Here is a 13,816-nt window from a genome sequence, read left to right on the forward strand (position 1 = left end):
TTTTAACCTTTCGGTCATTCGCTGCCAGCTAATTGGTTCGACAAATAGTAGAAGCTGATCTTTGCTGTTGAAGTGGAGGTGGAGTAGAATATCCATTAGCGTGTGAGCGGATACTAGCCGAAGCCATCAGAAGAAAAGCCGGTAATCGGCACAAATTGTGAAGAAACCGTTAAACACCCAGAATGACCGTCACCTACACTGCCGAAGTAGCGACCTGTCGAGGGTTTGGCTGCTTCCTAAAGCTGCTGCTTAGGTATGTTTTTATGGGTAGAACTTGGGTAGACTATCAAATATTTCAATAAACACCTGTCAGAATTTTCAATGCTTTGAAGCTGATTTTATAGAACAAAGTACGCGGTGAACTTAGCAGGAAGTGAGCAGGCAAGTTTCTATCAAAAGTTTTGCCAAATATTTTGTCTTGGAAATAGAACTAAATTCTTAACCTGATTGAGATATGAGAATTTTCCTTTTTGTTTGTTTGTCTGTTCGTCTATTTTTGATGAATTAAGGAATACATATTTCAACCAGTAATAAATGATTTGCCGAAAGATTTAAATTTTCATTCCTTGTTTCATTCTCTTCATTTTTTTAGCCTTTTCTTGGTTCTTGAACAGTAAACTTTTTCCACACACTATTTCTGTGCTTGTAACTTTGCAGGCCGTGTTTTTTGTAACTTTGCAGGCCTACTTTTTAGAGTGTGACAATTTTCAGCAAAGTTGTAGAACAGAAAAAAAACAAAACAAATGTTTAAAAATTGAGGGTTTGCAGGTATTCTTCAAAAGTTATCGAATATTTACGGAACAGTTTTTTAAGCGATGATTTTGATCATTTTTACAGGTTTTTTCGAAGTTTTAGCCGTTGAAACTGAATCGTTTGATTTTCAAAGTATTTTTTCCGAAAATTTAATTAAATTTTTGCATAAGAATGATCCTTTGAGCGATTTTTGTGAGTTCTGAGTTTTTTTTAGATAAAGAAAAAAAACTAACCTAATCCACCTATGTGGTTGGAGCCTTCCTCACTCATTACCATCAATGGCTGTACACAAATTTCATCTATTTTTGAGATCCGGAATAAAAAAGTACATAAATATCACTTAAGTGGCCATATCTCGAGACAGGGTTGCCAGATCTTCAATGTTGTGGACTCGCTGGAAAGGTCTTTTGATAACCTAACCAACGATGGGTCGGATAGTGGATCCGGACATAGTTTACATACATTTAAGTGAGATCCGGCTTCCAAAAAGTACATAAATATCACTTAAGTGGCCATATCTCGAGTCAGGGTTGCCAGATCTTCAATGTTTTGGACTCGATGGAAAGGTCTTTTGATAACCTAACCAACGATGGGTCGGATAGTGGATCCGGACATAGTTTACATACATTTAAGTGAGATCCGGCTTCCAAAAAGTACATCAATATCACTTAAGTGGCCATATCTCGAGACAGGGTTGCCAGATCTTCAATGTTTTGGACTCGATGGAAAGGTCTTTTGATAACCTAACCAACGATGGGTCGGATAGTGGATCCGGACATAGTTTACATACATTTAAGTGAGATCCGGCTTCCAAAAAGTACATCAATATCACTTAAGTGGCCATATCTCGAGACAGGGTTGCCAGATCTTCAATGTTTTGGACTCGCTGGAAAGGTCTTTTGATAACCTAACCAACGATGAGTCAGAAGGTAGATCCGGACATAGTTTACATGCATTTAAGTGAGATCCGGCTTCCAAAAAGTACATAAATATCACTTAAGTGGCCATATCACGAGACAGGGTTGCCATATCATAAATGTTGTGGACTCGTTGGAAAGGTCTTTTGATAACCTAACCAACGATGGGTCGGATAGTGGATTCGGACATAGTTTACATACATTTAAGTGAGATCCGGATATATGTGAAAACACATTTTTATACATAACTTTTGAACTACTTATCGAAACTTCAATCTGTATAAAACTCGATCTATGGGACCCTAAACCAAGTCGAATGCAACAAGTTTGAGTCAAATCGGTTCAGCCAGTGCCGAGAAACATGAGCTAGTTTGTTGGTCACATACATACATACACACACACATACACACACAGTTTTCGATTCTGAGTCGATATGTATACATGAAGGTGGGTCTACGACGTTTTTATACAAAGTTCATTTTTAGAGCAGGATTATAGCCTTACCTCAGTGAGGAAGGCAAAACAGATACTGCCGTTTATCTAGAGCGTCCGATTTCCCGGGGTTACAAAATTCCCAGGAAACGGGAAATTTTCAACAAATTTTCCGGGAAATTTTAAACTTATCAAAAATTTCTGACCCTGGTTCTGATTAATATTTTGCAACAAAATTGTATAGAATAGCAACCTAAATAGTCAAAACAAGTGTGAGGATCAATAAGTGCATTGACTGCTTGTAAAAAACATACAACTTCAAAAAAATATTTAAATTTTCTAAATTTATAAGCTGTCTTTCAATTCGTTCAAAATATCAAAAAATGTTGATTAGTATGTATTTTTTGTTAAGAAGTATATAATATTTTTTTAATCACAGTGTTTGGACAGGGGGGAGTAAAATTAATCAATGCTCCAAAACCATAAAATTGCTTTAAAATTTGTTTCTGATTAGTTGGAGAAAATATGATAAAGAATAATATTGATGATTAAGTTGAAATGAAAAAATAGTAAATATGTTAATCATGGCAAAAAATGTAAATGAAAAAAAAAAATTAGAAAATCTGTTTTCATGGCATATATTTTTTCCAGTATAAACCTTACTGGTTTGAGCGAAAATATTTTTTTCGAAAAGTTCGAAAAATTTCACGAATGTTTCATATTTTAACATTGAAAATCGGACCATTAGTTGCTGAGATATCGACATTAGAATATGGTGGGTTGTTTTGATGTGACTTAGAAAACTTCAATTTTCGTGTTTCTTTTTCTTAAAGCGGCTGTATCTCAGCAACCCGAGGTCCAATCTTCAATGTCTCTTAGACAATTTTATAGCAAATTTTCTGAACTTCTCAAAAAAAATATTGTCACTATTTTTAAAAATCGAAAAACTGCAAAAATTTCGCAAAAATCAAACTTTCGGTGGCTATATCTTGAAAACGGAGCACTGTATCAAAAAATCTGTAAAGTAGTTTTCGATTGCAAATTCATTTTTGTATTAAAAAATAACGTCAAAATTGTTTTTGGATGAAATTTCGATTGTTTTTCCAAAAATCACTATTTTTTCAAAAATTCATAACTCGGCGGCAGATTTTTTTACCATGTTTCTCTATGGCTCAAAAGTTGCGCATTTTTGTCCACTACTAAAACATATCAAACAATCTCGAAAATCATTTTTTTTTGGGTATTTTGGGAAATTGAGTTTTTGTGAAAAAAAAGTTGATTAAAAAATTTGCATTTTTTTCCGTGTACCTATTTTTTTCTCAATAGTCCTCAACAATACCTACAACTTTGCCCAAGACACCAAATTGATCAGAAAATTCACTCAAAAGTTACAGCTGTTTGAATATTTACATACCATTTTTGTATGGACAGCAGCCAAAATTGTATGGAGACTTGTATGTGTGAACCAATGACACAAAATAGCTTATTTGGTCATAGGGAAGGACCCCAACAAAGTTTAAGCCAAATCGAAAAATACAAAAAATAAAAATGGTCGAAATCGGCCGATTTCGTAGAGAATTGCTCTTATGCTAAATTTAATGGATTTTCCGGAAAAAAATCTTTCAAAGGCACTCAATTGAGTTTTATAGTTTCTACTTCGAAAAACTGGTCAAAACGATAAAAATCATAACTTAAAAAAAACGTTTCTATAACTGTTGGCACGTTCGTTTGAGGGCTAGTTTCACACTGAGTGCCGCACTCAGAGCTGTCAAAGTTTTTTTTTTTTTTTTGGAGATACCCACTGAGAAATGTAACGCCCCGATTAGCCTTCGTAAGCCCTATTTTATTCTACCATCAGACTGATCGGGTCGTTACATTTCTCAGTGGGTACTCGCCAAGTACTCGCGCTAGTTCCAAACGAGTTTTGCCGCCATCTTGAAACTGAATCTTCACCCAGAAGTTGAGTTGAGTTGAGTCATTTTTAAAATATGGTTTTCCAAAATTCTATGAAAAAGAGAACCAAATGTCACTAAAGTTGGGATTCTTTGTTTTTGAGGCAAATAAAAACCCCATGCCAATTATGAGCAGATTTGTTGAAGGTCGATGCCGGACGCGTGGTCACTTCTGAAGGAATGACCCGTAGATTATATAGATGGCGCCTAAACATATCGTTTCAATCAGCTGTTTTTGGAGATTAAACCAGCTTATGTCATAAATCATCCGTTCACTGATTACCGTCTGTCAGTAATACCATCCAACTCAAATAAAGACTGGTTGGATCGTATTACCTAAAAACTTCCGCCTTGAGTATGGGTACCCAGATGGTGGGTTTTAGATAATGAACCCATGCTCTATGTAAGGAAAATCATGGATGCGTTATTAGATTTTATTTATGCTTCAAAATTTAAGAAGATTTGCTCAAAATTAACCTTTTGATTGTTGAGTTTGAAATTGGAAAGAAAGATTCTCATACTTCATTTGTCTTCAGTGATTTAAATGCATCGATCCTGTCGTCCTCTTTTCTGCTTTTCGAGAAGTTACAAGAGCATTGAACTTTCTCAAATATTAAAACATTTGACGATATTTTGACTTTAAACACGATTTTATAGATTAACTCCTTTTTCTCAATTATTTTCTATAGAAATCTATTCGAAAATGTTTAGGTTTTGATTACCCATATTCTAGGCACCCTAATGAAGAGTTAAAATACCCCCAATTCGTTGACAAAAGGCAAAGCTGTATAAAGATAAATTTCACCCCTTTGGCGGAACCTATTCGTGCGTGTCACGGCGATGATAAAGTCATCACACACGAGACAAAAAAAATAATACATGCATGATTTCCTCTCGGGACGGGGACACACGTTGAAATCCAAATTATAATTTTAATTAATGGATGCTAATGGCGCTTCCCTTCAATTAAATTGCTTGCTTTGTGCGCTAACCAGCGTGACAGACTTTGCTGCTTCTGCTGGTCCCATAAATTGCTCATGATCTCTAAACCAAACATCGCGTGGACATAGTGAATTTACGCGGCTAGCGATGCGTAAGGATATTGTTGTGACGGTTGGCGACCTGCTCATGGTGCATGGCACCGGCTCTTAATGAGTAAATGATTCACTGAGGTATTTTTAAATGTATATGTTTTATGATTTAATAGCTTAAAGCTAATATTGAGATTATATATGGTATTGATTAAATAACATAAAGATTAACATTTCCAAAAAACAAAACAAAATCTTAAACATTCTATACCAAAATTTCATATAACTTGCAATAATACGATACTTATAAGTACAATCAACACGTTTTCTAAAGAAAATGTGTCCGCGTGAACGCTATCGGTGGATCCACCAAGAAGATACTTGTCACTAGTAACAACTTAAGCGCAAGCACTCAACAAGCAACAAGAGCAAGAGAGACATTCTCTGTTTACATCGTGGCGCTATAATTTAAGTGTTTTTGTTGTAAGTGCTGTGTGTGTTTGCTGTTCAGTTCTCTGTGTACTTGGCATGGGCTGTATCATTTCAACTGCAATTCAGCCAGCCCAGAGGCCAATTATTATCGTTCACCTTGAAGCTTGCCACGCGGTTTTTCCGATCGCGTGCTAAGATTGTATCTTTTAGAGAAGATTGTGGCAGATACTACTGCTTCTAGTATGCTAGCGCTCGGTGAAATACTTGAAAGTGGAAGTCACATGTTGCACACATATCTCTTAAATTTTTTTACAGTTATTTTTCACTGCAAAATGAAACATTCATCATCTTTAAATTTATTTAAAACAAATTAATAGCAACTAACGTTTTTAATTACAATTTGTTATTTACAATAAATTATCAACAGAATCTTAACCCACTTTGATAACATTTCATTATTCAAAATCACCTCCACTTAACTAACGCTTACAATGCACTGATCACTATCAAGAGGAACTAAATTGTTGATATTTACTCTGGCAATATATCCAAACAATTATAAGCCGCTAAAGGCAGTTTACATGAGTGGCAAGTGCTTTATCAAGCAAATTGCTTCCCTTCAACAGTGGTTGATGTTCATAAGTTTAGATGAATTATCAGGACGTTTCAACATAGAAATGTGTAACTGAAATTTAAAAAAGTACGCAATGCAATATTTTTTTCGCAAAAGTTTCAAAAATCACGTTTGTAACCCTATTCCTATCGCCATAATCAATTCCCGCAGGGTAAAATTCTTGAACTGTTTGAAAATTGCAGTCAACTGCGACTTCTGTGCAAATCATAGAAACGAGACGCGTATCGGGGAATTCCGCGAGAGCCATCGTGAGAAATGCTAACGAATTCATCACTTCGCGGATATGGTCAATATATGGGCATAATCTGTGACCAACGTCAGTTTCACAAGGTAACAGCAAACGTCAACACAAATGATTCAGATAAGTGGAGTTTGTTCGAGGTGTATTGTTGTCAAAAATATAACCGATGAATCACAGCGTAGTGACATTGAAATTAAGATAAATTGACGATTTCCTCGAATCAAGACCACAATCACGCTGGTGTGGTCGCGGTACAAAAGCACTGATAAGAGCTATCTTTCAGGTGATGTGTTATCGCTGCGTGGTTTGCGTTGATGTTTGAACTCATTTCGTAATTTGGGGAATTTAAAGTCTGGTCAACAGGTGGATGTAAAATAGATATTTAAAGAAATGATTCACGAAGTTGATGAAGTTTCTTTTCTCAACATAATCATCCATAGTATACGCTTTTTATAGAAAATGTATATCATTCAATAGAAATTTGAAAATATATAAAACACAGGGTACCGTTCAAGTCCCATTTTCTAATCTCGACTTTTCCAGAACCACTAAAAGAGTCATTTCTTAAGGGGTTACATACATGTAGAAAATCTTAAAATTTCATATTGCAGATATTTATTAAATCCACTTAAAAGATGATTTTCAAGCACTCCTGAAAGTTTCATAAAGATATTTCATGATTTAAGTGAGTTATAGACAATTTAAGCTCCAAATTTCGCCATGCGCAATGCGAACTGTCAAACTTTACGACCGTTTTTCTCTTAACACCAAGTTGATTTAGGAGCAGGGGGGGCAGAATGGACCGCCTAAGAAAAATGCACCAAAAACCATAGAAAAACATAAAAAATTATGAATCCAGTGTGGCTTATGCTTTGGAATGTTCTCTTCAATGTTGTATACTTGGTTGATGAAAATTTTTGACTTAAAACTATTTTTGAGCCACCTTAAAAAAAAGTTTTTTCGACTTACTTTCCAGGGTGCGGGGCAGAATGGACCACCCTGCGGAGCAGAATGGGCCACCTTAGAAAAAAAGCCATTTCTTCTAATACAACGTTGAAGGGTGATAAGAAATTACTTGAGGGACCTTTCCATTATAGTTTCCATGAAATTTGATCACTTTTATAAAAATAGTAACTTAAAAAAACTAAGATTTTCGAAAATAGTGTAAATATGTCGAAAAAGACACTATTTTTACAACTAAGCGTCGAAACAACTAAAAAATCAACTTTTGTTTTATTAAACGTGATTTGTGAAGCTACCAGGAGTGAAATAATCCATTTAGCTAATTTTTTTTAACTTTTGATTGTTTTTATAAGGCAGGAAAAGGGTGGTCCATTCTGCCCCCAAGTGGATTTTAATTTAACACTTCCACCACCAAGCCTCTAAATGATTTTAAGGTTCCGTTGTTGTTTGTATATTTTGGTAGTAGCATCTAGTAACGTTATAAGCATTGAGCAAACTTTTTCAAACAATCCAACTTTTCAGAAAGCTTATTTAAGAACCTCGAAATAAACTACATTTGCGTGGTTTTGTCAATAAAATTACATTTTTGCTCATAATTCGAAAAATACAATGAATTCAAACGTCGTTTTCGGTGTGGTTATGTTATTTGACGTCTTTTATTAGACCCTTGCCTCATAGTTGGTCTAAATCCATTCTAAAGCCCAACACCAAGGGTGGCCCGTTCTGCCCCCATGGTCCATTCTGCCCCCCCCCCCTGCCCCTACGGGTGCCACGATATCTCGAGATGGGATGGACCAAATTGGCGGAAATTTGGGGTGAAGACTCCCAAGGCATATTCCGTGTGCATGACGAAGCCCGGAAAAACTTAAAAATATTTTTATCTTTTTTTTAATAAACTTCTTGAAAATCGGCCTGCATGACACGGGACCGGTTTAATGAGGCTTCACCAAAATTTTGAGCCGATTTGGTCTAAGCAGTGTTGAGATATCGTGGCACCCGTTTTTTGAAACTGATAACTTCAAATAGCTATATCTCGGCAATGATACAACCAAATGTCTTCAAATTTGTTTTGTTTATAGATGAAAATGTATATATTAATGTCCTGAAAACAGATTTATGAAAAGTTAAAGTGTGTGCTAATAACAACCTCTGACATTTTTGGCGATTTATATGTATGTAACCCCTTAAACAAAGAATGAATGCAAATCAAAAAATATTAATGAAAATTCTATTTCAACCATCGAACAATATTTCTAAATAATTTTACCAGAATCAAACTGTTAAAAATTACACTGAAAATAGAAACCCGATAAAAAATCTATAAAAAAAATTAAAGCTCTCATAATTTGCGATGGAAGAATCAATATTGCTCCAGCTGTCAATAAATCGATGCCTCTGTGCTCTCTTGTTCTAAGCTTGCTGGTTTTCCTATCTAGCTAGCATAAGAGAGCATAGAGGCATCGTAATGTTGCAGTCCCTTCCAAAAGATGGCTTTGATTTTTCGATCTATAATTTGATAACTCCCGCTCTCGACGATCCCTTCAATATCAACAACGAGAGAGTCCACTGTAAATAATTGCAATGGCTTAGTAAAATTAATTTAATTTAATTAAATTAGGCCGTTGGAAATATTTTTTGAATCACAAGACATGGTAATAACATTTGAATGAAAAAAGTCTTTTAAAATGCATTTTACACCTGCCCCGTTGTTTTGCAATCATTTGTTTTCAAAATATCTAAGTATTAACGATTTTTTGTTCGCCAAAAACAGTACTGTAAAAGGAAATTTCACAAAAATCGAGATATTTTAAACGAACTTAAATATGTAAAAAAAATATAGTAAGCACAGGGAAATGCTTTTTTAAATGTTTTCAGCTTATTGCACTCAATATTTTGTTAATTTCGTTTTTTTTTAAATTCTGCCCCCTGATTTTTGGATCGATTTTGAGCGAGATAAACAAAAAATCGCAAAAAAAACAACACATTTGCATTTCTAGGCCGTTACAAATATTTTTTTAATCAAATCATGAGCAGAAAAAAAATATTTGTTTTTTTTTTATTTTCATGCTTTTTAGATCAAATTCGAGTTCTGCGAGCTCATTTTAGTAAAATTTTAGTGACTGATTATCTATTAAATTAAATCCGCCATGTTAGCCGCCATCTTGGATTTGAAAACTCTAAATCACTGTAGAGAAGTTTAGGGGTCACATTTAAGAGGCAGTATTTGTAGATTCTGCTCGGTTTGTTCTAGAGGTCGTATCGAGGTGCTCTGATTTGGATGAAACTTTCAGCGTTTGTTTGTCTATGCATGAGATAAACTCATGTCAAATATGAGCCCTCTACGACAAAGGGAAGTGGGGTAAAACGGGCATTGAAGTTTGAGGTCCAAAACACATGAAAAATCTTAAAATTGCTCGCATTTCCGTAATACTTCATCAATTCCAACTCTCTTAGATGCATTCGAATGGTCTCGAAGCCCTTCAAAATGTGCTATAGACATTTAGGATTGGTTTAACTTTTTTTCTTAGCTTTTGCAAATTACTGTTAAAAATGGATTTTTTTAAAACCTTAATATCTTTTTGCAACAGCCTCCAACACCCATACTCCCATAGGTCAAAAGATAGGTAATTTCATGGACTATAAGCCTACGGTATTAACTTTTTGGCCAATCGCAGTTTTTCTCATAGTTTTACGATTTTTCTTGAACAAACATTTTACAACGTTAGTTTTTGCCCTGTAGGCCAAGAAGACGGCACTTTTTGGTCTCAATTTTGTCATATTCGGAATCCTCGGTCAATTTCACGTAAGTTAGAAGTATTGGAGTTGTAATTTCGATTTAAAAAATAATTAAATAAAACATTTTTGAAAAAAGAAATAGATCTTATTTACCCTATGATCAATACGTCAAATGCTGTATCAAGTAGGCGAAAACTTGTTTTACCCCTAATCAGGGTCGCTAAAAAATCACATCGCGCGATCAATGAGTGAAGGTATACACACACAGTAAGCGCCACTGTTCTCAAGAAAAACAACGCGTTGCTAGTCCCGCTGTGTAACCAAGAAGGAACTCACACCAAAGCGATCGTTCACAATCATCCACTGGGTGGATCTCACCCGATTCGCGTCGTCAAGGGGTTTGTTTATTTGGGACCGCAACGAATCTTGAATCGCGAGCGGAGAGCGATTTCCAAAATCGCGACTTGTAACAATCCATGATTGTTACAAGAGACGATTTTGGTGTTTAAGGGCAGGACCACGATTATACGGTTTTATTGAGAATAATTGTATTGAATATTTAATGTTTTCTAGAACGATTAGTTTTAATATGAACGATTATAATAAATTAATTTAATAGATTACTTATTTCTGGAGTGTGTTAAACTCAAGGCACCCAAAACACGTCGGACAAGATCTTTCCGCTCACGCGAGAGTTGGTCGGTGCGAGCGAAACGGTCAAGATCTCAGACGTGATGAAGCGCTGCACGACCAAGCTGGGCCAGGAGGACGCCTGCATCGAGGAGTAAGAGGAGCTAAACGTATAGCAGGACAACGACCAAACGCGGACGAAAATTACCTTTGTCAGTTAGCGATTAAATGCAGTTTATGTGTATTCGAATATTTTGTCACCTGAATTGAACTTTTGGATTTTTGGCAACAAATAAAATCAGTCCATCAGTGCAGGGAGAATACTCGATAGAACCTGTTACCAACGTCCGCCGGGTTGATGGGCCACCTCGTCGGCAGGTTGACGACCTGAATCCTACAATCATCGACGAATTCCTGCCTGTTGTTGGACTCCTGCAGCGGGTGCACGCGATGAAACTAGGATCACAAACGAGGCCGATCTTTTTTTTTTTTTTTTTTTTTTCTTAAAATTATTTTTATTAGGTCCTTTTCGGTACTGGGACCTGGTTAGGACCGAGTCGGCATTTGTAATTACAAAAAACTTAATAATTACAGAGGATCTTGTGTGTAAATGTTAGTGGGAGGGAAGCCGATTACCCGCGGCCTACTCGGGGTTAGTGGGGAAGGGATTGATGTTAAAGACAAGGCGTGGGATGGGAAGGGGGATTGTGTAGGGGTCTTGGTTGGCTCTGCTGGCCTTTTCTTTTGTCCTCAGCCGCAACTCGGTGTCCAGCTGCTGGGGCGTTCTTGCTTTGCTTCCGGTGCAATCCAGAAACGACGGCTTTGTGCGAAGGCGAGTTATACTAACAAAAGGAAAACTAACTGAAGGAAAACTAACTGGAAGAAAACTAAATGGATATTTTGGAATCTACGAGGAACTGATAGGTCGGATAGAGAACATCAAGGTCTAGTTGAGATAACGCGTCTCGCATCGGGATTTCTGGTGGTCTTCCTCGGGAGAGGCCGATCTTTATTGTAATTAAGCAAACAAAACACTGAGCGCAGCTCCTTTCGTCACAGCCGCAGCAACTTTTTTTTCAGGATCGTCCGGTTCCATCGCTGGGAAGAGCAGATGTTTTTGTTGTCGGTCAGAAACACGGTCAGCTGATCGATTCTCATGCCCTAGCCACCAGTCTATGGAAGACCGTACCCCAGGGCGTTGCAGAAGTTCTCGTCGTCCAGCTGAGTCTCGTCATCGCCGGTTGCTGTGTCGGCAGCCTGTTGCTCGAATCGCTAGCGCAAGACGGCCGGATCGTTTAACTCGATGGCCGGTAGTGTTGCGAGCGGGGGCATGATCTAAGGGTGGCCGCAGATGAAGGTCGGGCTGATGCAATAATCGTCGACGAGTTTGCCCAGAGGTGAGTAGATGGGACAAAGTTCGCTCAGAAATTTGTTCGCCTCTGGCGTGTGAGCTTATCCACGGCTGGAAACTTGACCTTGAGGATCTTTCCAGGGCGCCTTCTTTCATGGAAACGCGCTTAAGGGTGACAAAAGCCGACTCACTCTCGTACAACTTGGCCCACACAATTCTTTCCATCAGATCGCGTGAATCCTTCTTGCCACCGACAGCGACCTACACTCCAGCACGTCCCCGTCCTTCAAACCGCAATGCAAGCTGCTGACTTAAAACTTGTGCGGATAACGGTGCATTTTCGGGGTCTTTCGGGGTTCATTCGACGAGATTTACTTTTCGTTGATTTTCGGGGCATCGCTGGCCGCGGGTTAGGCCTTGTCCTTGTTTCCCTCCTGTGAACGGAAAAGGATGAAAAATGAGCTTGTGTGGAAATGCACCGGAAAAGGTACGAATTCGAAACTCACTTTTCTTTGTTTCCAGATCAAGTTGCGTGAATTAGCAGACCGCCCTCCACATCGGTGCTGAAACCTACAGGTAGTATTCGAGTTGGTTGGGCAACTGGTGCCCTCGAAGTATTCCGGCGATTTTAACAGCATACACCAGATTAATACCAAAGCTGGACGAATCTGCCATCATGAGACCGTGTTTAAGGTTGGAGACCTGGTACAGTTGCAGGACCTGAGGGAAACATAAACCGATTAGATTAAGTTCCACTAAACGGAATTGTTAACAAACTCACCCAGGTTTCATCCCTTCCAACAAAAGGAACAGAGCTGATCATTGAGTTCCGTCGTGATCCAGGTGCTCGTCGGTGACACTGCCGTTGAAGTGGCAGAAGCACCGTGTCGTACTCTCGGAGTATGACCACTACGTACTTCCTCGCTGAATTGTTTATCACGAGACGGTCTTTCATCTGGACCGTCTCCGAGTTGTGGCGGTGATCGTGCTGATGGTGGCCGCGATATTGGTTGGCACCAGGAGCGGCCTCTTATACCACGCTCTGATTGTGTTCGAGTGCCGTCTTGTTTTGAGGTTAAGGTTGCAGCATAAAGTACGGCGACAAGTGAAAAAAACAACTCCCGGATGCTGGCGTCCAACTTCCGGTTCAGTTCCCTATTCTCCACCGAACTCTCCAAATCTGTCGACGCCTTCGCAAACAACGTGTCCTCAAACCGGATTCAACTGGACCAGGTCGCGTTTTCCGCGGATTGTTTTCAAACACCAAAAGTCTAATCGTGTCCAGGCGAGCCGCTGTTTTGTCGTCGTGTCCGTGGCGGCGAAAAACTGCGTTGGCTTGTTACTGGCTTCCGTTCTACTGGCAAATTCCGTGAGGTCCGCTTCCGGATTGCGGATACGCGTTTGGAAGCAATTCGGCGTAGCTTCCACTTGCCACAAGCGGCGACGTTTGCGTTGATGTTTACTTTTTTTTTCGAGAACATGACAGCTCTTGCTGGTTAACACGCTTAAACAAAATTAAATAGAAACGGAATAATTCTGCGTATGGCCAGCATCATTCCAGAATTATTCTAGAATGAACAGAATAATCTAAATGAAAATATTTGATGTGTCAACCCCCTTGGTTAAACTCATTGAAACTGCATGAGCACGTTGAATGCGTTTCCGTTTGTTTCAGCTCAAAGAACGTGTTCGTGTTTGTGTGTTAATGCAGTTAAATTTGAAGTAAAGGTTGAACAAAGTTGCA

At 38.1% G+C, this 13,816-nt stretch overlaps 1 protein-coding gene across 2 annotated transcripts in view; it reads left to right on the forward strand.

Annotated features, from left to right (window-relative positions):
• The first annotated feature begins 96 nt into the window (after positions 1 to 96).
• Positions 97 to 13,816, forward strand: part of LOC6053965 (bestrophin-4) — a 33,454-nt gene continuing 19,734 nt past the window's right edge. For both annotated transcript variants that reach the window (XM_038253438.1, XM_038253439.1), the window contains exon 1: positions 97 to 253. In XM_038253438.1, coding sequence (XP_038109366.1) covers positions 183 to 253 — 71 coding nt within the window. In that variant the 5' untranslated portion in view covers positions 97 to 182. The remainder of the gene's footprint in view (positions 254 to 13,816) is intronic.

Source organism: Culex quinquefasciatus, chromosome 2 (assembly GCF_015732765.1).
Source record: "Culex quinquefasciatus strain JHB chromosome 2, VPISU_Cqui_1.0_pri_paternal, whole genome shotgun sequence".
In the NCBI taxonomy this organism is placed as follows: Eukaryota; Metazoa; Arthropoda; class Insecta; order Diptera; family Culicidae; genus Culex; species Culex quinquefasciatus.